At 36.5% G+C, this 23,387-nt stretch overlaps 1 protein-coding gene across 2 annotated transcripts in view; it reads left to right on the forward strand.

Moving 5' to 3' along the window:
- The window catches only part of nphp4 (nephronophthisis 4), a 154,300-nt gene that overhangs the window by 43,229 nt on the left and 87,684 nt on the right, over positions 1-23,387 (forward strand). The window contains exons 6-7 of one of the 2 annotated variants that reach the window (XM_026246355.1): positions 2,560-2,693; positions 22,099-22,292. In XM_026246355.1, coding sequence (XP_026102140.1) covers positions 2,560-2,693; positions 22,099-22,292 — 328 coding nt within the window. Of the gene's footprint in view, positions 1-2,556; positions 2,694-22,098; positions 22,293-23,387 lie in introns of both variants that reach the window. The other variant, XM_026246354.1, reaches the window with a different exon arrangement.

Genomic DNA, 23,387 nt, shown 5'->3' on the forward strand with positions numbered 1-23,387 from the left:
TGGCAGACTGTGTGAGTGTGTTAAAGCTAAACTGTGATAGTGATCCGTGAAAGTGAAACTCTCCTGGTTGTGACTCATTCAAACCAGCAGGCCCGCTGTCTGCTGCCACTGCAACTCATGTATTATTACACACACACACACACCATAACACAAAGTTTTTGTGATAAACAGACCCAAATGTAGGTGGTTGTTCATTGAAACACTCTACTTTGTGAAAAATCAATTGCTTCAAGTAGCAATGGTGTTCTTTTTTTGAGTGATTGAACAAATAAGACTCTTCTGAATGATTTGTTCATTAATTAGGTTGTTTAACTCACTGACCTAGTGAGTTGTCTGCATTGGTCTTTTTTTGGCATTGAATTGATCAAAAGTAAAGACATATATAGGGCCAGTTTTACTAAGCATGGCAAATTACCACAAGAGCGCAATTCCAAAACAGCACGGAGAGGCTTGGAAATTTCTGCGCGTGATTTTACTTACAACTGACCAAAATGAAAGAATGCAGACGCAACATCTTATTTACATATTGACCAATGCAATACCAAGCACAAATTAGCATAGTCACGAATAAAGAAATAAAGAAGCCACAGTACGTTGAAAAGAACTGTAGGGCCAGAAATAAAGGTTTGCTAGAAGTTTTGATTGACCTGGTATTGCGTGACTTCTAGTTGAGGGTTCCAAGTTGCCTTTTATTTCCTAAAGCAAATTAAAAATAACAGGAAGATCTCGGTGCTTCTTTTTGTTGACAACAGCATGCAGATTTCTAAATTATTCCCATTTCAAATTTGTGAAGATGTTTGTTGCATGTATCACATTGTCACATGCCTTCATTCACAAAAATGAAAAAAAAAAAAAAAAAAACATTACTGAGCAACTGATGAGTAACAATATCAGCGCAGGTTTTCCTCGGGCTTTGGACTTTGAACCCTGGCGCTGTGAGCTTGTGCAGTGCTGTCAGGATACATGCAATTTGTGCATGCATTATACAATATAACATTCAGAAGTGATGCAGCATTAAACGTTCTCGATGCTTGTGCTTCATGCTTGTAATGATTTCCGCATCTTTCTCTGATAATTTTAAATACTTTCACACTGCCAGCATTAATTGCAGTAGTCATTGTTCGGTACATATTTTTTGGCATTTTCGCTTATTCGACCTAATAATTGCGGTTGCCGAATAGAAGTTGCATTCCATAAAAAATGGTTTGTGCTGGCGCAAGCTGTTAGAAAAACCAGCCCATGATATTCATCAAAGAATCCTGAAAAAAAACTGCATAATGATTTCCTCAAAAATATTAAGCTACTGTTATTAATATTGATTAAATCAGAAATCAGAAATCTAAAAGACTCCAGTAGTGGCTGCTGAAAATTCAGCTTTTCCATCACAGGAATAAATTACAGTTTAAAATATATTCTAATAGAAAACAGTTATTTTAAGTCGGAATAATATTACACAATATTATTGTTTTAGACTTGGTGAGCATAAGTGACTTTTGAAAAACATCAAACACTTGAACGGTTGTGTACATAATCAAATATTTTACAATTATTCTTCTAAACATTCTTCTAAACATTCAGGCCCAGTACCTTTGAGAAGAAACTGATTTATAGACCGCTTTCACTTAGGGGGAATGCACATCAGTTTTAGAAACCGGTTAGCTTAGGGTTAAATATTAAGATGTTTATATTGGAAAAATTATGGGGGATAATTCACTTAACCTGTCTGTATGTGAAGATTTTATTTCATTTTATTATTGTTATTTTCTACATATTTCTCTGAGAAGTCTAAATAAAACTTCAAGGATGAGTTTTTCAAAGAGAAGCAGGTTTGCGTTGCTGTGAGTTGAGCATGTTTGGATGTGCTGAGGCAAACCAGGCAAATCTTGACAATCACAAACATGTGATGTGACCATTATCAGGACGCTTTTGAACTGATTATGGAGTGTCTTAGACTCCTGTGGGTAAGTGAGCTCAAATTTTGTCTTTACCAAAAAGAAAAGAAAAAGTGGATGCAATGGCTTGGATATGCAGTAGACTTTCTCAATAGACAATGTTTGAAACGCTTCTTAACGAGACCCCTACTGAGATCGGAAATGGGGCCAGCCAAAGATCTCAGCTGGAGGAAATGTGCTTGTGATGCAGCCATACACACTCCAAATGATAAATTATCATTGGTCCTTATTCTTTTTTAATTCAGAAGAGGAATTTGGGCCACATGGAGCTCCATAACGTTGGCCTCAACTGCATGGATTTTTCCCAGCTTCTGGAACACATTGGGATCTCTTGTGCACCACTCACTAGTTTGTTATCCCGTGCACTTTTTTTTTTTTTTTATGTATTTGAATGCATTGCCATGAGTAAGAGGATCTTGGCATTCTGAAAGCGTGCTGATAAATTAATTTTTACTGTCTAATTAAATCCTTTGTTGCTGTAATGCTGTAAAAATGAATGGCCATTAAACATAAAGGGCAATAATAAAATGACTGGATGGAATTGGCTGTGCATGCAGGAAATGAGTACAATGTTAACGCTATATTCACTCCATCTCTGTTGCAGCAGATGTGCTGCGGAAACCTCGTCTATTGAAGAGCTTCTCGTGTGTGTTGGATGGCCTACGTGTGGCACTCTTGCCCTCCGTGGAGGTCTTCGAATCTAACCTACTCCAGCTGCTCAACAGAGACTGCCAGAATACAGTAAGCTACTGAATGTTTTCAGCCAAACGTTTAGGCCATTCAATTATGTAAATTAAACTTAATTATGTTGTTATTTATGTTAATTAAACTACTTTTTTTGTTCAGAAGTTATGATATGACTCCTCCTTAAAGGGTAATATACAGGTTTGTAAACCGACTGTAGTTGCTAGGAACAGGGTTATTATAGTTAAAACTGAAACTAAATTATAAATAGAAAAACTATATAAAAACTATATAGTGTTTCTATGTATAATTTTTTTTATACAAAAAAAAATTAGAACAAAATTACTAAAATTGTAGTTAAAATTGAAAACAGAAAATAATATAAAAATAAAAACATATTTAAAATCAGGGCTTGAAAAAATTAATAAATTATCAATTGGTTCACTCCTTGCAGAGTCTATATTTTAACATATCTGTTCCTGCGTTCTTCTGTATTATTACCGTTCCGAAACTGGTTCATGTAGAATAAAAACAGGTTATAATAGTTATTAAATAACGTTATTTAAAAAACAAAACAAATTATTTGCCAATAATAATAATAATTAGAATAAAGTACAGTGGTTTCTTTACTCAAAAAGAAAAATAAAAAAACAGGAAGAGCGCACAAATAAAAGCCAAAACATAAAATAATGTCCCAGGCCTGGTCCTCTCTCGTCCTTCACAGTCGTCGCTCCAGTTTTATATCCTTCCATCTCCTACGTGGGACTCGATACTGGCGGTGGGGCGCAGGTGCAGCTCATCTTCAATCACTACACCTGGCCTCACTCCTTGTTCCCACGCCTCTCGGCCCCGCCCCACTCGCCACAGGCACAATATGTAAACACTAGGGGTGATCAAGATCGGCCGATCAATTGCGCATCTCGACTAGCTGCGCAAATCCACGTTCATTATCAGCATTTATTTGCACAGCTAGTCAGTTAACAACGGCTCTGTGTAATAACAGCAGCTCTATGTGAAATCACGCACCTGATGGAATTTACCGGTGATTAGAGAACTGGCTTTAATGATGAGATGCGCATTCATTATTGGTCGATCTTGATTGGTGCCCCCCTATTAAACAGTCTCAACACTCTGCAGTAAGTGCAAAATGTGTAAGTGACGTGTGCCAGTAAAAAACCTAAAGAGCCAACAGACTAAAGAAGACATACATGAACCGCATGTGTTCAACCCATTTTTGGGCCACAACAAGACTTTTCTGTCAGATTGTCAGGGAGCTCAATCTGAGAAAAGAACATGACAAATAACAAATAATAATTAAAAAAAAACTTTAAATACAGTTTTTAATTGTGTGTGTGTGTGTTGCATAGGTGTGTGCATGGAGACTCAGTGTGCACGGAGGGAAGGGGTTGTGTGTGTGTGTGTGTACGTGAGTGAGAGACGCAGGGAAAGGAAATGCAGCTGAACGTTATTTTCTCTATGAAAGACATTGACAAAGATGGAAACTATTGACAAAGACGAAAACTAAGGATGTTTAATATATAATTGTATTTTATTTTAGTTAGTTAGTTTTGCCAAACACACATTAGTTATCTTTTTTTGTAATGTCTCGTTTTTTTCTTTTTCAGTTAACGACAATGTTTTTTCCCACCTAGTTTTCATTTTTTCGTTTGTTTTGGTTAATGATTATAACCTTGGTGTGTGCACGCAAGGTGCCGGTGTGATGGTCATTCCAACACTGGTTGGTTATATAGATAGAAGCGAGACATTATTCAAAACTGTCAAGCTTTTGTAAATAAATAAAAATGTCAAGCTTTTGCAAAATAGAGAAATCAACTGCCATTTCTTTCCAAGAACTTTGGAACGCATCACAATGAACCGTAACTCACACATTTTTTTTCTTTCGTTTTGTGAATCTGTCGACGATTTACTTGAAATAAATTGTTTATATTCTATATGCTAGGGCTGTTCAAAATATTAATAAAAACTTCTAAATAATACTAAAATAAAAGTGGTCAGAAATATTAATTCTGTATTTTAATACTTTATGTTCATACTTACTGGAAGGTGCGCTAAGACTTTTTAGTGATACCTTTCTTTGTCAGAATCCATCATAACACAAAAGCAAACATTCTGCTGTTGTAACTAATCTATTTCCACACATTTTCTTCCTGGAAAATAATTTATTCCAGAATTTCCATTAATTTGGTGGTTAATGAGGTTAAGTGAGTTGTATTCGTATGATTGAAGCAAATTACTGTAAATACACTATAGTCTTTTTTGCATGCCGAAATAAACACCTGGAATGAATGGACTTTTAGGTAGATTATTGCCTTCATTGCTTTAGCAAATGCACAGGTGTTCTGAATGCAGTCTGGATAAAGTAGTTAGCATTGCAAACCATTGTTGATTTCATTGGCACAGTGTGATAGGTTTTGTATTAGAATGTAGACTGTTCTGCAGACTAACTCATTGTGTGTTCCAGATTTCCCATATTAGAGTTGCATTGTCTCTCTCTGATTAACCTCACATATACATTATAAATCTAACAAAATTCCTACAGTCACAAACACCATCTGCTCCTGTTTTTCTATAATGAAGATCTAAATGAACAAAGTAAGTGCAAAGAGGCTGTAAAGAGCTCCAAACATCTGATGGTAGAGATGTTTGGGTTTGGTGGGTGGATGGTGGGCATGGTTTGCATGCAGCATAATGGTTAATGTTTGAAGCTTGTAATTGAAAGGTAGTAGGTTAAACCCCACAAAATATCATCCAAAAGCCATAACCTTGACCCAGTGTTGTCAATGTACCAAAATTTCAGTATTCGGTACCAACACCAGTGAAAATCCACAGTTCTCGGTACCAGTTTCGGTTCAAAAGCAAAACACAAAAACACGCTTATTGCACTCTATTTGTGTCGGCATATATGCAAATTCATTCTCTGCAAGCAGGAGACACTTGTAGAGTGGGTGAGAGAGGTTTCTCCAGTAACGGCTGTAATCAAATAATCACTGAGCCAGTGCTCACAAACACTGCTCAGGCATTACAGGCAAGAAGAAATAGAAATGACATCCATAATTTTCTGAAGACAGCCAGTTTCCTTCAGAAATACAGTGATATACTGTATTTGTTTTGACTTTGACACGCAGTGCTCATGTCTGTTCAACGAAGTCAAAGCCTTTTGGAAAATCTGTTTGTTGGGGTCAGTTTTCATATTGTGGCAGGCCACCACAAATAAATCAATGTATGGGAAACACAGTGAAACTATTCTGCTTGAACTCTTTCATTTGATCTGGGTGTCTGTCTTTAAAGTGTTTTGTTAGTTTGCACACCAAACTCCGTCAGTTTCCTCCTTTTGATGTCGCCATCTATCAGTACTTTTATAAAGAGAGCGCATTTGTGCACCTTTCGTATAGTGGATCAAGAACCGGGTTGACCGGGTGCTCGGTACCACCAGTACTTAAAAAAGTAGTTTTGACAACACTACCTTGACCTAATGTCTTGACTATTAAAGCTACACTACTGTTTTAAAGTTTTTCTTTTGAAGGAAATTCAAATCATTTATTTATCAAGCATGCATTACATTGATCGAAAGTGACATTAAAAACTTGTAGATTTTTTTTTATCTTCAAAAAAAAAAAATTAATAAATGCTGTTCTTTTGAATTTCCTATTGATCAAAGAATCCTGAAAAAAGAATCATGATTCCCAAAAAAATATTAAATACAGAAATGTTTCTTGAGCACCAAATCAGCATATTAGAAACATTTCTGAAGGATCATGTGATACTGAAGACTGGATAAAATAATGTTTCAAAATATTACTATTTTAAATAAATACATTCTTGGTAAGCATACTGTAACTTATTTCAAAAGCGTCCAAAGTTTTGCTGACCTCAGACTTTGTGTGGTTACTACAAAAACAGTTATGCATAATTAATCTAAAAATGAAAGGTTTATTTAGCTTCATGTCTTTAGAAAACTTCACAGACTAAAAAAATACTAGAACAATGTATGTTATTACTCACTGAAATTGATTTATTTTTATTTATTGATGTATTCCTGACAGACTTATCGCTTGGCACTTTTGCATCACGCTTAATTAAGATGTGATATAAGTCGCTTTGGATGGAAAGTGTCAGCAAATGAGCACAAATTAGTAATTAGTTTGATTTGGAGCTGTGGTCTGTGCAATCTCAAGTGATAAGTCTTGTTACGGCAATTTCTTCACCCCCCAAGAGGCTCACTTTGCATTGTGGGAAGAGAGCAGTGCAATTTCCATTAGACAGTATTCTGTATTCTAGTGTGGTTGTGTTTCAGGCTGTGTGGATCTGTGAATGCTGTCTGCACACTCTGTGTGTGTGTGTGTATGTGGAGCCTGGACCCCGGTAACCATGTTTGACAGATGCACTCATGCGTTTGCAATTATTTACACACTGCAGAAACACCGCTTTGGTCATCCCTTAAACTTGGAGAGAGAGAGAGAGAGAGAGAGAGAGAGAGAGAGAGAGAGAGAGAGAGAGTGAGAGAGATAACAGCAGAAGTACAAGAGGGGGAAAATTGAAGTATAGTGAAAATTCATAACAATGTCATTTTTTGACGACTTGTGACAAACTTTTGTTTCTCACCCTTTCATGGTGTTGCTTCTCACTGTTTAATTGTGTGAGGCATTACACCTTCAGTACTCTTTAATCAGGTGTCCTTAAAGCCCAGACAGAAATGCGCACCCACCTTACACAAAAGCCTGTTTTAATTGTGCTTCCTAAACTGCTCAGGCTGTGTCACTTTCCCTGCTGTGTCAGTGGAATGTCAAAGGAACTATTTTAGCCGAGCTATAATCGGCTCATAGGACGTTAATTGTTGTCATGTTGAAGTGAGTCTCTTTTTTGTTGTTCTTGGTGTATAATATCATTACAGTTTTTGAAATTCCTAGTTTTTTTTTTTATTATAGTGCTTGCAAGGCAGTCCTGTATTGATATTCGTCGGAAGTTCTGGGCAGGGCTTGTTTAAAATAAACCTCAAAATAACCTCAGGTGTTAAATGTCTGCTATTAATTCACCCAGAACTGCTTACAGTACAGACTCTGAATTTTGTTTTGTAGAAAACTTCAGCCTTAGGTGTTATCTTTACCTTTTTACCTTATTCAAAATAATTTAAAGATTTAAACTCTCCATTGACCTACACGGGGTTGCTGAACGTTCAGCATTCAAAATCTTTACCTGAGCATAAATGTAACATTATACTATTGCAACTTATAAGCATTTCCTTCTGGAAATGTAAATCTAGTTACATAACCAGAGCAGCAGGATCGCCCCATTAATAAAAACGTACTTTTTAATGTACCAATGCACATATTGATTATTTATAATTATAATATGCTTCTTAAAGGGTTATTCCATCCAAAAATGAAAATTAAGCCATAAATGACCCTGAAGACATCCTAGGTGTATTTGGCTTTTTTCAGTCAAACAAATTCAGCTGGAGTTATTTAAAAAATTGTCTTCGATCTTTCAAGCTGTTTGATGCCACTTAGCGGTTGTTGCATTATGTTCTGATCACAGATTAAGGGTTCTTTTGCTCCGCACACATACATACATCTCTGATTAAATCATGGAAAAACTAAAAACCATCTCAAAGTCAGAGGTACTCAGATGAATCCATCATCTGTGATTGTCCAGCAGCTTTAAATTAAAAAAAATGCACTTTCTTCAAGAAGTATGGAGACCATGTTGACAGAAAACAAAAAGATAAATCGAGATAAATAATATGAGAGAATTGAGGGAGGGAATATTCATCAAAATCTGCACTCTCATCGCCTGACGTCACTTCTCTGCAGTTCTGAGGTGATAATTCACATGTGATAGCAGTTGACAGCAGGCTCTAATTGGCCCTCATGTGGGTGGTTGACCTTTAGAGAGTGTGACTCTCAATGCATTGTCATCAGGATATTGTTGACAATCTAAACACATCTCACTCTGTGAAAGATGCCTGAAACCCCACAACCTCCCGAGGTGTATATATCTAGGCAGGTGAAAGAAAAAGGAAATCAGGGGATTGTTGTTTTTAACAGTATTGATCACCAGGGCATGAGCCCAGGGTTTCTTCCTCTGTATTCTGTAGGTATTCAGTGCCGGTTTATTGCTTGAAATGTATTTAGACTTCTCAGAAAAAACAGTGTGGATTTATGATTCATTGACTCGGGAACCCTAATTCGACTACAAAGGTGGTCAGCAGGTCCTGAGCCAGAGTGAGACTGAGACCGAGTTTCAGGTCGGTTAATGGAAATGTCACTTGACTTTTTATGCCAGCGCTTTCTGGACTATAAGTCACACTTTTTTTCATAGTTTGGCTGGTCCTGCGACTTATATTCAGGTGCGATTTATTTATCAAAATCTATTTGACATGACCCAAAAGAAATGAACCAAAAGAAAACATTAACGTCTACAGCCGCGAGAGGGCGCTCTAATGCTGCTCAGTGCTCCTGTAGTCTACACTGAAAACATATAGCGCCCTCTCGCGGCTTTAGACTGTAATGTTCTCTCTTGGTTCTTGGTTCTAAATAAATGCGACTTATAGTCCAGTGCGTACATATATATACATATATACACAAACACACATTGAAACCTGATGTGTATGTATCTGAGGCCCAGTGAAAATGTTACCACTTGAACTATCTGTGGTACTAACCTTACTAACTTCTAGCAAAAAGAAAAAAAAGTTGTTGAAGTTTAGTCCTGTCCTTTTCCTTTTCATCCTTTTCCTCATCCTCATCTCATCCTTGACCTTCTCCTTCTCCTCATCCATATCTTTGCCCTCATGCTGATTGAGAACACTATTTACTGTTAGCAGCTGTGTAAGATAAACCTTGGCCCAAAGCTCGAACACTTCCTTCACAATTACCATGGCTATTTTTGTTCACAGTTTGGCAAAGCCTGGTGAATTCGGGCCATTATCTAGATCTCTATTTTCAGCCCTGCCTAAAAAAAAACCCCAAACCATTATAAATTCAATACAAATATAAGCACAGAGACACCAAAACAATTCCAGTTGCAACAGAATTAGCTGCATACGCAAAATTGATCTAGCAACTTTAAAACAAAGTTTTATCCAAGATTGGATTCTAGGCACAATTTTTTTTTAATTAAATATCCAACTGTTATCCACTGTTTTCAATTATTCCTTCATACAACCGTGCAAGATTATATCTTTTTTAATTTCACTACTGTTTAATCTCATTTGATTTAAACATTGTTTAAGCTTATTGACTAGATGTTTTAAAAATACTTCTTTTTACTTTCAGAGCTGTGCCGTTTTTTAAATTAGTTGTAAATGACATGCAAAGATGGTCTAAAAGAACACAATACACCTAAATTGAATCAAACTGTCTGAAAAGACCTTCTAAACAAAGTGCGACACTCAATAAATGGCCATGGTGGTTTTAGATTTTATCATTTCATTACTGCTGATGTTCGATTACTGTTTTCAATGGTCAAAGAATAAAATGTGAAAAGACCTATTACCATCGTGCTTTTCCATTTATCAATTTTCAATTTAGGACACTACTTTATACATTGGTGCCTCAACAAAGCATTTTCCCACACTGTTTCTTCTCTGAATTATTGACCTTTTGTGTAAAGCCTCTTCCATGTGGAGGGAAGTTAGCGTCAGCTGAATCTTCCCGTCTAGTGTTAACTGGCTAATCCATTTATGAGCCACTAGGAAACTTTTGGGTGCTTTTTTTTGGACTGGCCTTTGACTAAAAGTTTGCAGTATTTTGTTATGTTTTGGCAACGGTGTCTGAATATTTTGTGTACATCTGTGCAATTGTGTGTTTTGTTGATATTCTTCTTAGTAGAGGGCATTGATTAGCATCATCAATGAGAGGTGTTTGTCAGCTGCAACAATTGAAAGCTGTGTGTGTGTGTGTGTGTGTGCAAGAGAGGCTGAGTGGGTGGATGTGGATAACATGCTAATGATACTGCTGTTACACTTCCTGCATGACTCATCGCAGTGTGATCCAGCACACTCTCTCAGTGTGGGCACACACACACTCACAATCTCTTTTAAAGCCTGAGATATGATATATAACTGCATTCATTCTCCTCTTTGTGAAGGCATGCTGGGATGCTCATAAGCATATTAAGCGCATTTATCACAGACTGCGTGTTCCTTCTGAAATGCTACAAAACTTTTAGATGTGCAGTGAAATCATTTGTGAGTGAGGACTAAATGCTAATCAAAACCATCTAAATATTTGGAAAACACTGTTAAATGTAATCCTTAGCAAATCTCAAAATGATATTCATACTAGTAGTCGACTGCTATTACTTCTTTATATATCACTTGTTAAGTGAGATTATTATTTTGACAAATATTCCATAAATAGTGTTTAAGATTACAAAGATAAGGAAACGGGCAGCCATTTTTCAATATAACCTGTTGTACTTTATCTTAATCTGTAGGCATATTGATATAACTCAGTCCCTCCTGGTGCTTTTGTAGGGGCCTCAGCGTTAACAAAGGTTGTCCAATTGCTGTAAGCAATGTTCTTCTCAGAGCTCTGATTTGCTGGATTTCATGGATTTCAATGTCATTCATTCTGTGTCGTGCTGTGTTTCTAACCCTCTTGTAGAGTTTTTTAAGTGTGTCTGATGGAGAGCTTCTTTACACCCTAATATTGTTTTCAAGCACGCTTTGTGATGTAAATGCACATTTTAATTCCTGTGACAAGCTTTAAACAAAATTGGGGAAGAAGTTTCCACATTTGCATTCATGATTCCGGTCACTGTTTTTCATGTAAAGTCTACAGCAGCTGTCAACATTCAGTGCGCGTTTGACTTGCGCCTGTCGCTGAGGCGCAGTGGAGTGCGCATCTGAAAAGTCTCCTGTTTGATGTGCTTGTAAAGATGTTCTGAGTCCAAATTAATGCAATTCTTGTCAAGAAAAAGATGTGAAGTGGCCAACCCAAGCTCTTTTTAATGCTGATTAACTTGAAAAATGAATCACCTGTGTTAACACGCTTATTTTGACAGCACTAGCTTAAACACATTTTAGCAATTGTAAAGCGATGCTATGTCAGCCACCTGCAAGTTATGCAAGTCTACAGTATCCAGGTCTTCATGACTATGCATCATTTTAAACTATTAATTTCCCCCAGTATAAAACATTTAGTGCAAATCATTACTTTGCACCTTTAAGGGTTAATAGTAATTGTCTCTTGGTTCTTTAGGCACTCACACATCATTTATATTATACCCTGGATAATTTTCTTTTTACTCCCAGCTCTTTCGCAAGTCATTTGTCAATAAATCCCAATAAATTTTATTGTAAATTTTATGAAAGCCATTAAATGTCTATTACGTGGGAAGAGCCGCAGTGCAGATTCAAATTAATATAAGGAAGCTCGTCTTTGTTCTCTGACTTACCCTTGACTCTGAATTCTTTTGACCACATTGCCGTCTCACAGAAGTCAATAGCTTAGTCAGACCCCTTTATAATTGGCAAAGAACTGAAGACTTGCCGACCAAAGAACTTTTGTGCCAGAGTTATGTAAATTGTTCATCCTGCAACTCTGTAGTTATAGTTTGCTGCCACAGTAATGTAATTGATTATTGATTAGAGGAACTAACCCCTGCATCACCATTTGACAGATTTTTACATGTTAATACCGGCAGCCGTGTCACTCTGTAGCCCGAGACAGGTTACCCACTGAAGCTAAGCAGGGTTGAGCCTGGTCAGTACCTGGATGGGAGACCTCCTGGGAAAACTAGGTTGCTGCTGGAAGAGGTGCTAGTGAGGCCAGCAGGGGGTGCTCACCCTGTGGTCTGTGTGGGTCCTAGCGCCCCAGTGTAATGATGGGGACACTATACTGTCAACAAGCACCGTCCTTCGGATGAGACGTTAAACCAAGGTCCTGACTCTCTGTGTTGATTAAAAATCCCAATTCATGCATTGGCCTTTTGACCATCATGGCCGCCCAGCAATCCTCATATCTACTGATTTGCTTTATCACTCCGTCTCCTCTCCACCAATAATCTGGTGTGTGGTGGGCGTTCTGGCGCAATATGGCTGCCGTCCCATCATCCAGGTGGATGCTGCACACTGGTGGTGGATGAGGAGATACCCTCTGACAATGTAAAGCACTTTGAGTGCTTAGAAAAGCGCTATATAAATGTAAGCAATTATTATTATAATTATTATAATAAACTTAGATGTCCACATTTTTTTGCATTGTTTTGAATCATAAATTATATTTTATATATGTAATTATCTATACAAAATTATTAATATAAACTAAATTTAAGTGACAGTCAAGTAATGTATTTGGTTTAGAAATTCATGTGTGTTTTTTAAAGTATAATTATTTTATAAATTTGCATGATTAGAACTGATCACTCCTCAACAGACAAAACAATGATGCTTTCCCCTCGATAATCGGCCCACTGGTATTAAATAAATGCTGATTGCACTCCGCAGTTATGCCACTCCTGAAATAACACACTCTCTATTCAATTCATCTGCTTTACTACAAAGAAATAACCTTCAGAAACCAATTTTATTTCTCAGGGGAAAAAAACCCTCTTGAATTCTTGAGTCTGAATGGGAGGATGACCCTCACCCCTCCAGAGCTTGTCTTTTCTTGCTGCCATTATTCCTGTATTTGGTTTAAATGACCTTCCCAATCATTTGCCTGAACCAGAATATTCAACACACGGCAGTTTCTGTAAAATCAATGTTCTTCTTCTATACCCCTTATTAGTGGAATTGTTAGTGCTTTTGTTCATATTGTTGACAGTTGATCATGAGTATTGTCAGAGTGAAAGTACTACTTGCAAAAGTCCTTTTTTATTATTTGAATGGTCTTTGTAGTGACCTTTATTATCAAGACTGAGGTGAAATAAGAGAAAAGTCGGTTGTCATTTTACGCCATGACACTGCGATCCAACCCACACATCCGTGAGTTAAATAAGTGATATTCTTTTAGAAAGCACTGAAGTCTTTCATGAAGATTCAAAGCAACTGTTTCTATTTTTAAGTCCTCTGTTCTGATTCCACCGTCGAAAACATCAAAGACATTTTGGTTTGAGGCTGAATTTGCTGCTTGTGATGCCAATGGGAACGTGTCTATTCCCTGCAAACTAAAATCCAAGAAAATAATAAATCAAGAAATAAATACAGAACTCAGGGAGCGAGGGGACTTAACCAGCTCTTCTTTTTTGCATGTCTACTTGATCTTCCAAACTGAAATGCCTTCGTGTGAGACAGCCACACAAACAGATGCAAAATAAAAGCAGCCATTATGTTTTTTTTTTCCTTTACTTTGACATTGAGTCTGAGAATAAACTTTTGCGCATTTCATATAAGCCTCTCATCTTTTGTGCATTTCGTTCAATTCTAAGTAATATTCCTCCATCCTTGTCGCCGGCCTTGTCTGTTAAAGGGCCTGTTGTCACGGCCGCTGGGCTAGATGATGCGTGACCCGCAGAGTCCAGAAATTTCACAGATGAGAAACAGAGGCCAATGAGAGAGGGTGAGCTTTGTCATTACTGTGAGAGACACTGCGCTGCATTCATCACTCAGAAAAGATTCTCCTCCCTCCCTCGCTTTCCTTCTCCTTCAGTCTCTCTCTCTCTCACTCAGTTGCTCTCTTTGCTCTGTGAAGCTGGAAATGGGGTATGATTTAACTTCAGGCCATTTCATTGTTCCCTTTAAGCTTCTTAGCTCTAAAATATTCATATTTTGGGCACAGGAAGCAAAATCTGTGACAGCACAAGAGAGCAGACAAGAAGGAGAGTGAGAGGGAAAAAAAAAGAGTAATGACAAGAGTATGAACCAGAAATAAGATATTTCTGTAGCCGATGTGTTTAGATAAGCTCCAGACAGGCTGGTTTTCTTATCTCTTTCGCTTTATCCTTTTCTGCTTTTCTGTCTCTTTCCCCGCTTTCTGTCCATCAGTCACGTCTTTTTAAAGTAATAGTTCACACAGAAATGAAAATACTGTCATTATTTACTCACCCTCATGTCGTTCCAAACTTATGTGACACTTTTTTTTATCTTCTGTCGAACTTTCCATATAATGGAGGTGAATGAGGATGAGAGCCTGTCACGATTCAAAATGACAAAAGTGTTGTAGAAGTTATCAAAAAGAAAAATGCTCAAGTAAAACGATAGGTTTTTGTGAGGAACAGACTCACATTTTTCACTGCATATCTTGACATCAGCCCCTGCTGATTTTTTGCTGTGTTTCAGACAAGTAGTGGTGTGCAATCGAACAAAACATTGTTTTAGTCAGTTATTTTCAATGAATCAGTTGATTCAGTTCACTGAACTGGTCTGAATTTTTTGTTCTCAAATCACTACTCACTTATTGATCATGTTACAGCAGTTTACAGCTCATTGAGATCAGTAAACAACTTGATTATCAGTCTGTTTTTCTAAAGACTACAAATACATTACTGCTCAAAAGTTTAAGCTCAGTGAGTCTTTTATCCAGCGAGGAGAACAAAGAAGTTGAACAAAAGTTGTAGTTAAGACATTTATATTGTTAAACAACATTTCTATTTGAAAGAAACTGCTCTTTTGAACTTTCTGTTCATTCAAGAATCCTGAAAAGTTTTCAACATTGATCATATTTAAAAATGTCACGATCAATCAGCATATTAGTATGATTTCGGAGGATCATGTGACACTGAAATCTGGAGTTATGGTTGAAGAAAATTCAGCTTTGCCATCATAGCAAATGATTACATTTAAAATAGAAAACACTTATTTTAAATTGTAATAATATCTCACAATATTACAGCTTTTGCTGTATTTTGGTTTAAATAAATGTGGCCTTGCTGAGCATAAGAAGCTTCTTTCAAAAACATTTGAAACTTTGTGTAGTTCATAAACAAAGCTCGGAAGCTCCAATCCTTATTCATTTGTCTTTTTATGTTCCCGCTTTGTCATTCAGGTTTGGAATTACATGCAGTTTTGCAAATAAAAAAAAAGGAAGTGAGCTGTCTCTTTAAGTCTGTAATGCAGTGCACTCTATGCCTGTTTGTGTTTTAAAGTGGAATCCGTTGTGGGGTTCAGTGTCAAAGCATATTGCACTAATTATACATCATTATATTGTTATCAACTTGTTGCAGTGAGCTGGTGTGTATGCTCCTTCCGACACACATACGTCGCTTGTGTCGTTCTCTAGGGATTTAATTGGCAGTGATATACAGTACATACACACTCACACACAAAGCTGATTTGATTGGATTTAAGCCATGGTGACATATACTTGTCTCATCACTGTGTGTTTAGTGGCTCAGCTTCTTGCTTGCTAAATTCGTTTTCAAATGGAGAGTAGTGACACAGATAACAAAGTTTTTATTAAGACAAATGAAACCCTAATCAGAAACAATGTATAAAGAGAAAAGTACACCTCTCACTGAAGGCATGTGGAGATGCTTTGATTTTTAGATACAGTAAAGTCTGTAAATTTCATAAGTAAAATAAATATTTAATGTTTTATAAATGATTAATTAATGAATATTTTTAATTCATTATTCATTCACTTTTTTAATTATATATTTTATAGTAAAATTATACAGTACCATTTAATTATTTTTATTTATATTTTTTTAATATTTTTTTAAATATTTTTTTTTATAAATTAATACGTTTATGCATTAAATTTATCAAAAGTGATATAAAAATCTTACTTTAACATTATTACAAAAATTATATTCCTGAAAGTGTCATGAATATATAAAATCCAGGTTTTCTACAAAAATAATATAACTGTTTTTAACATTAGTAAATAAATAATAAATGTTAATAATATAAAAAATATTAATATTAAAATATTATTACAAATCATAATAAATGTTAAAATAATTTCTGGAGTGTTTGACAATGAAAATGAAGTAATGAGCTTCAGCTTTGCCATCGCAGGAATATTTGACAATTTAATATAATAAAACAGACAATACTTTATATTTTGTTTAATTAATTTTTATTTATTTTAAATTTTTTATTAATAAATACAGCTTTGGTCAGCAATAGACTTAAAAATCTTACCTCAAACTTTTGGTACTGTAAATAGCATGACACGTATTCTTTCTCATGCAAATATTGGTCAATCAAAAATGCTTTGACAAAAATTGAGATTTATGGAAATCTGTGTGGAGCTCACAGGCGATTCACGGTGTTATTATTATTATTTTTTTCTTCATTTGCACATTATTAGCAAATTTGCGCTCAAATAATAATTTGCTTTTTCCTTCTGGTTAGATGCTAACTGTGTTTCATTAACTCCATATTTGCATGATTACTATGACATTAATATAACCATAACCTGGAGGTGAGGAGGCAATATATTCCATGACCTGAAGTTTTAATCCCTGTGTTCCTCAAAGCAGGACTGTTAATTCCTACATTAATGTGTTATGTCTGTCCTGCAGAGCCTGTAAGCTGCCCACCGACCTTTCACAGTCACGCAATCGAACGCTGCGCAGGGCTTCACCACCTGAGGGCTTTGTGTTACATGTATTTGCTGAAAACAGGCACATCGCTACCGGATTTAATTACTTAATTATCTCTCTCGACGGAGATCACTTTTGTTCGTGAAAATAGGCTTAGACTTTTCCATTGCTGAAACAAATAATAGCTGAATATAAAGTCTCTGGAGTACTGTGTCTCTCTCTGCTTGTTGCACTGCAGCGTTTCACGATATTCTTCAAGGTAATTGGACCTCAGATTTGTCATGTCGCCCACAGGTGATTTGAGACTGTTGACCAAAAAGTCTTCAAAAGCATCAAAAATGGGTGTACCTCACTGGGCCACAACTGCAGACAAGTCAGAAAAGTTGTTGATCAATATCTGCTTTTTAATGACCAGTATACATATTGGTGCCTTGGTGCCATATCGACACATAACTTTGTATTATTATGGTTTTTAACACTTGTGCAACTTAGTATATTTATGGAAGCTGTAATAATTTTTTTATAAAGTTTTCTGATAAATAGTTCTAAGGAACAGCATTTATTTGAAAATATTTTTATGACAATGTAAATGTCTTTGCTGTCTTTTATATATATATATATATATATATATATATATATATATATATATATATATATATATATATATATATATATATATAAAAAACAAACAAGCCCTGCTAAGAATTAAAAAGGAAAACAAAAGTAACGTAATGCATTACTTTCCATAAAAAGTAACTACCGTATTTTCCGGACTATAAGTCACACTTTTTTTCATAGTTTGGCTGGTCCTGCGACTTATGGTCAGGTGCAACTTATTTATCAAAATTAATTTGAAATGAACCAAGAGAAAACATCTACACCGTCTACAGCCGTGAGAGGGCACTCTTTGCTGCTCAGTGCTCCTGTAGTCTACACTGAAAACATATAGCGCCCTCTCGTGGCTGTAGACGGTAATGTTTTCTCTTGGTTCTTGGTTCTAAATAAATGCGATTTATAGTCCAGTGCGACTTATATACATTTTTTTCCTCGTCATTACGCATTTTTGGACTGATGCGACTTATACTCAGGTGCGACTTATAGTCCGAAAAATACGGTAAGTAATGTAATTAGTTACTTTTTAAGTTAGTAATGCAATATTGTAATACATTACTTTAAAAGTAACTTTCCCCAACACACAACTTCAGATTTAGTAAACACTGATAAAAAATGCATTGCAATTTCATTTCTGAAATAAATTGTATTTGTGAAATTCCATTTGCTATTGAAACACAAAGCTAAGATGGAAACACAAGTGAAGTGACATTCAGCCAAGTATGGTGACCCATACTCAGAATTTGTGCTCTGCATTTAACCCATCCGAAATGCACACACACACACACTGTGAGACTGTGAGCACACACCCGGAGCAGTGGGCAGCCATTTATGCTGTGGCGCCCGGGGAGCAGTTGGGGGTTCGATGCCTTGCTCAAGGGCACCTAAGTCATGGTATTGAAGGTGGAGAGAGAGCTGTTCATGCACTACCCCCACCCACAATTCCGTCCAGCCCGAGACTAGAACTCACAACCCTTCGAGAGAGGAGAGACCAACCCTCTAACCATTAGGTCACGACTTCCCAAGGTTCAGTTCGTTCAAAAATGTAAATTTTGTTGTCATTTAAAGGGTTACTCCACCCCAAAATGAAAATTTTGTCATTAATCACTTGTCGTTCCAAACCCATAAAAGCTCCATTCATCTTCAGAACACAATTTAAGATATTTTGGATTTGTGGCATGGATAACACAGAAGAGCACATGCAGCAAGGTGATATGGAGTGACACAGAGGAGATGGTTGACAAAGAAATGATTGAATAACCCAGATTGCACGTCTGATGGCAGATGAAGTATTATGACGACAACTTTTCATAACTTTTATGGACCTTGACACTGTTATTTACTTGGCAGTCTGTGGGACAGTCTCAAGCCTCCTGGTTCTCATCCAGAGTATCTTAAATTGTATTCCGAAGACGAACTGAGCTTTTACGGGTTCAGAACGACATGGGGGGGGAAGTGATTTATGACAACATTTTCATTTTGGGGTGGAGTAGCCCTTTAACCTGTTTGATTCTCTTTGTATAAAAATCAGTGGATAACAACTTAAATTGCAGTGTGTCTCTCATGCAGACCTACAGCTGTATCGTGTCTTTAGAAAACTATATTTACTATAGTTAAATATATCTTCTGGTAACCATTAATTTTCTTGTTTGCAAAAAGAGCAGCTTGAACATATTGCTAAACTTCTACTTTTGTGTTTCAAGGAAGAGAGAAAGTCATAGTGTTTTGGAGCAACATAACAGTGTGTAAATGATGACCGAATGTTAATTTCTGTATAACCTTAGCTTTGTGCTTAGACGCCCAATGGCATTTTACAGAAAAACATTTAGTCTCAATGTATTTGTCACACAAAATTTACCCCACAAATCATTTACATCTATTTCACTCACAAGAACCGATCAGACTCGTGGAAATGCACAGATCTGACCTATTAAGCTGTGTACCGGGCACAAAATCGCATTACATCCACTTAAAGGAAGGATTCAGAGGTACTCTGACGGTCGCTGCAGTAGCTGGATGATTCACAGTGTAAAGTGGGATACGCGTGGACTACTTCTTGTAGGCCCTGAATATAAAACACTGCACAAAATTGATATGCTAATTGGAGGAGCGGTGAGTGGGAGGCCTGAGCAGATAGATGTGACTCTCACCCTGAGGAGAAGTGAGAGAGAAAAGCTGTTAGTCCCATACCTTCTTTTACTGATCCTCTGTAATGCTGCAATTAATAACATCTGACTGCTGCTGCCACATCGTCTCAGAGGCGATGCATCTTCCAAACACCAGGTGTCTGCCAAGAGTCGCCACACAATGGCAGCAGGCTGTCGTTTAATTGATGTGTTATTGTAAACATGTCTGGACATTGACTTACAGAGACAGCTGCTGGACTCGGAGTTGCACCCTTAATATTAAGCAACTGATGACTGGGGTTCAAGTACCTGTGATGGATTGTTATGTAACACGAAGGAACACTGAATCAGTGCTGGGGACAACTGACTGAAACTACTTTTCTAACTATTGTTATAACCCTGTGCTTCCTTTTCTCGCCTGCTGGTGGCGGGATGACTTGGGAGGGTGTGGAGGATTGCACACCCCTGTCGAATAATCTCCTCTAATTGTGGATAGGATAAAGATGGGACTGATCCTCTCAGTGTCACTTTCGCTTTTCTGTACAGTGAGAATAGTTCATAAATTTTTAAAACGGTGTCACTATTTTTGTAATAAGTGTAATATGATTATTTTCAGTTTGATTGACAGGCGGCCTGACCAATCATAATGCAGAATCTGCCATTGTTAATGTCAGTGAACTTGAACAAAAAATGGTTTGCACTGATGTCTTTCTGTGGTTGAAACAAGGTACCTTCTGATACCTTCATGTTTGTGAAGGGTCAGTTAAATTGATGGTTCACCCACAAATGAAAATTGTCATTAATTACACACCCTAATGTCGTTCCAAACTCCATTCATCTTCGGAACACAAATTAAGATATTTTTAATGAATATCGAGAGCTCTCTGACCCTCCCATAGACAACGATGTAATTAACATGATAAAGGTCCAGAAAAAATATCAAGGGCATCATTAAAATAGTCCATGTTACATCTGGGGTTCAGCTGTAACTTAACAAAGCGACAAGAATACTTTTTAATTTTTGTGCGCAAAGAAGAACTTTTTGTACGTGATGCAGCTGACACAGAACAGCATATGTGGTTTATGTTCAGTAGATACTCTCCAAAATGGCTCCAGGGTGATGCAGAGGAAACAAATTGTTGAATTAAAGTAGCTTCAGAAAGTTACGATTGAACAACTAATGTCACATGGATTATTTTAACAATGTCCCGTTTCTGGACCTTGACCTGAGAGCTCTCAGAATTCATCAAAAAATATCTTAATTTGTAATTTGTAATTAATGACAGAATTTTCATTTTTGGGAGAACGAACCCTTTCTAAAGCTCATTCATGGTTCATTCATGGAACTTATTCATGAACTGGTAGAAAAAAATATTCAGATTTTGTGTAATTATATATTTTTTTTGCATAAATGTATACTGAGCCTGTTTTCTCCCAAGGTTTTTTTCTCCATTCTGTCGATGGAGTTTTGGTTCATATCATGTTGATATCATGTTGTTTGGGAAACTACAGCTTCAAAGAAATGTATTATTACTTACTTTAAAACACTGTTTAGGCCTTGTGGTGCGTCTAAACTAGATAAAGCATCAATCATCAATAAAAAGGAACTAAAAGTGAAATGATGCACAAAAATGTCAAATTTATTTAAAATAAAGTTGTGAGGAGAAGGATTTTGGGCCAGTGAGATTTGACATTGGGTGGAGCTACCACGCAGTATAAAAAAAATAAAATAAAATCCATTCAGCCGATGTAGTTTTCATTATTGTCACTTTATTCCATTTTGTAGTCTCAGACCATATTGCAACATTTAAAAGGCAATTAAATATGTAGAAATGAAATGAATCCCAGTTATTTTCCTCCTGATTTTCTCTGCTCTGAGTCAGTTGGTTTCATTCTCTGTATCTTTTCCCATAAGTTCCACACTCTTTGCTTACCAGAGAAATGCCATTTAGATTCAGTCCTGAGGATAGAATGGATCAATAGAGCTTACATGCCCCTCTCCCTTTCCAGCACAGAGCAGTCGTAACTGTTCTGCTTTCAAACACAATCCACAGATTCCATTCCCATACCTCCTCTGAGGATTAAATGCCCTTAAATTAAGGATTAAAAGAGACCCTGCCAGACTCACTCCAATCTATGGCAAAACATACAGTACATGGAATTCCTCTCACGTGTCTGTGTGCACAAACACATGTTCCTGTAGTTATGCATAAATGTCTTTTGATCAGATTGGCTTTTGAATTTCCTATCACGTGTGTTTTCCTAATCAGAACAGGGGTGTGGAGGGACGCTCTGTCGTGGTGCAGGAGCGCAGACTGCTGGTTGGGGTTCATAACGGCTGGGGTTGGGTGGAGAAGCCTCATGTGTTGGTGCTGGAACGTGAGGCCGGAGGGAGCGGAGCATCCAGGGCTCATGGAGCCAGTGCAAGCGGCAGCTTCAGACAGACCTCCACGGACAAACTCAGGTGAATACTTGGCCCATCTGGCCTAATAATTTACCATAATTCTGAAAAATGTTGCCACACTTCCATAGACTTTGCTTCCAGTTGCACCTAAATTAGGGTTAGGGTTATATTAAATTCAATTTCATTGAAATTATTTTTCCAAATATCCTGGCTCTTTAATTATCTATGTTTCTTTTCTGCTGCATTCAACTACAGTGGTCATAATTATACTACTGTCTATACCAGTGGGTCTGCAACCTTCAACATCAAAAGAGCCATTTTGGCCCCTTTTCCACTGAATAAAATTCACGTGGAGCCAAAGTGTATTTGATCCTCAAATGAAGATAACACAGCATATAACTAAAGTGTTATATTCAGTTATGTTACAGGTAATCAGGAGTAGCAATCATTTCAGAAGTAAGGGGATTGAAATGTCAAATGTAGTATTGATAATAGGCCTAATAATATTCATGCAAGTCTAACAGATTTTTCCATTTTTCATGTTCGCTACCCCTGATCTAGATATTGTTTGAAAGTGTTTTGATTCTTTATTGTTAGTTCACACTTTACATTAGGGCTTCATTAGTTAACATGAGTTAAATCATCAGTTAACATAAACAATGAAGAATTCTCCCTGAACATTCATAAATCTTAGGTTTTACAATATTTAATAACACGTTGTAAAGATTAAAAGTTGCAACTGTGTTATTTAATGGGCTAACATGAACTAAGACTTGTATTTTTTAACAAAGATATATAACTTCTGTAGCAAATGTAGCTATAGCTCATTATGAATGTTAATGTTAACATTCTAAGATTACTAAAAGTAATGCCAAGATTACTTTGTTTTGTTAGTATGTAGGCTATGTATGTATGTGAAGTATGTTTTTTTTTTTTTTTTTTTTTTTTTGAGGTCCCCTCGAAAACGAGATGTTACATCTCAAGGGGTTTTCCTCTTCACAATAAAAATTGACAATTACCTAAGATGAGGTCTTATTGTAAAGTGATAAATATTGTCTTTATAGTTCTTTTGCACTTAAATCTGTGTTAAACTTTTACCTATATATATTTTTCTGTATTGCATTATTGTATTTAAATATTCAGTTATTTTTGTTA

The sequence above is a fragment of the Carassius auratus genome, unplaced genomic scaffold (genome assembly GCF_003368295.1).
Source record: "Carassius auratus strain Wakin unplaced genomic scaffold, ASM336829v1 scaf_tig00012155, whole genome shotgun sequence".
In the NCBI taxonomy this organism is placed as follows: domain Eukaryota; kingdom Metazoa; phylum Chordata; class Actinopteri; order Cypriniformes; family Cyprinidae; genus Carassius; species Carassius auratus.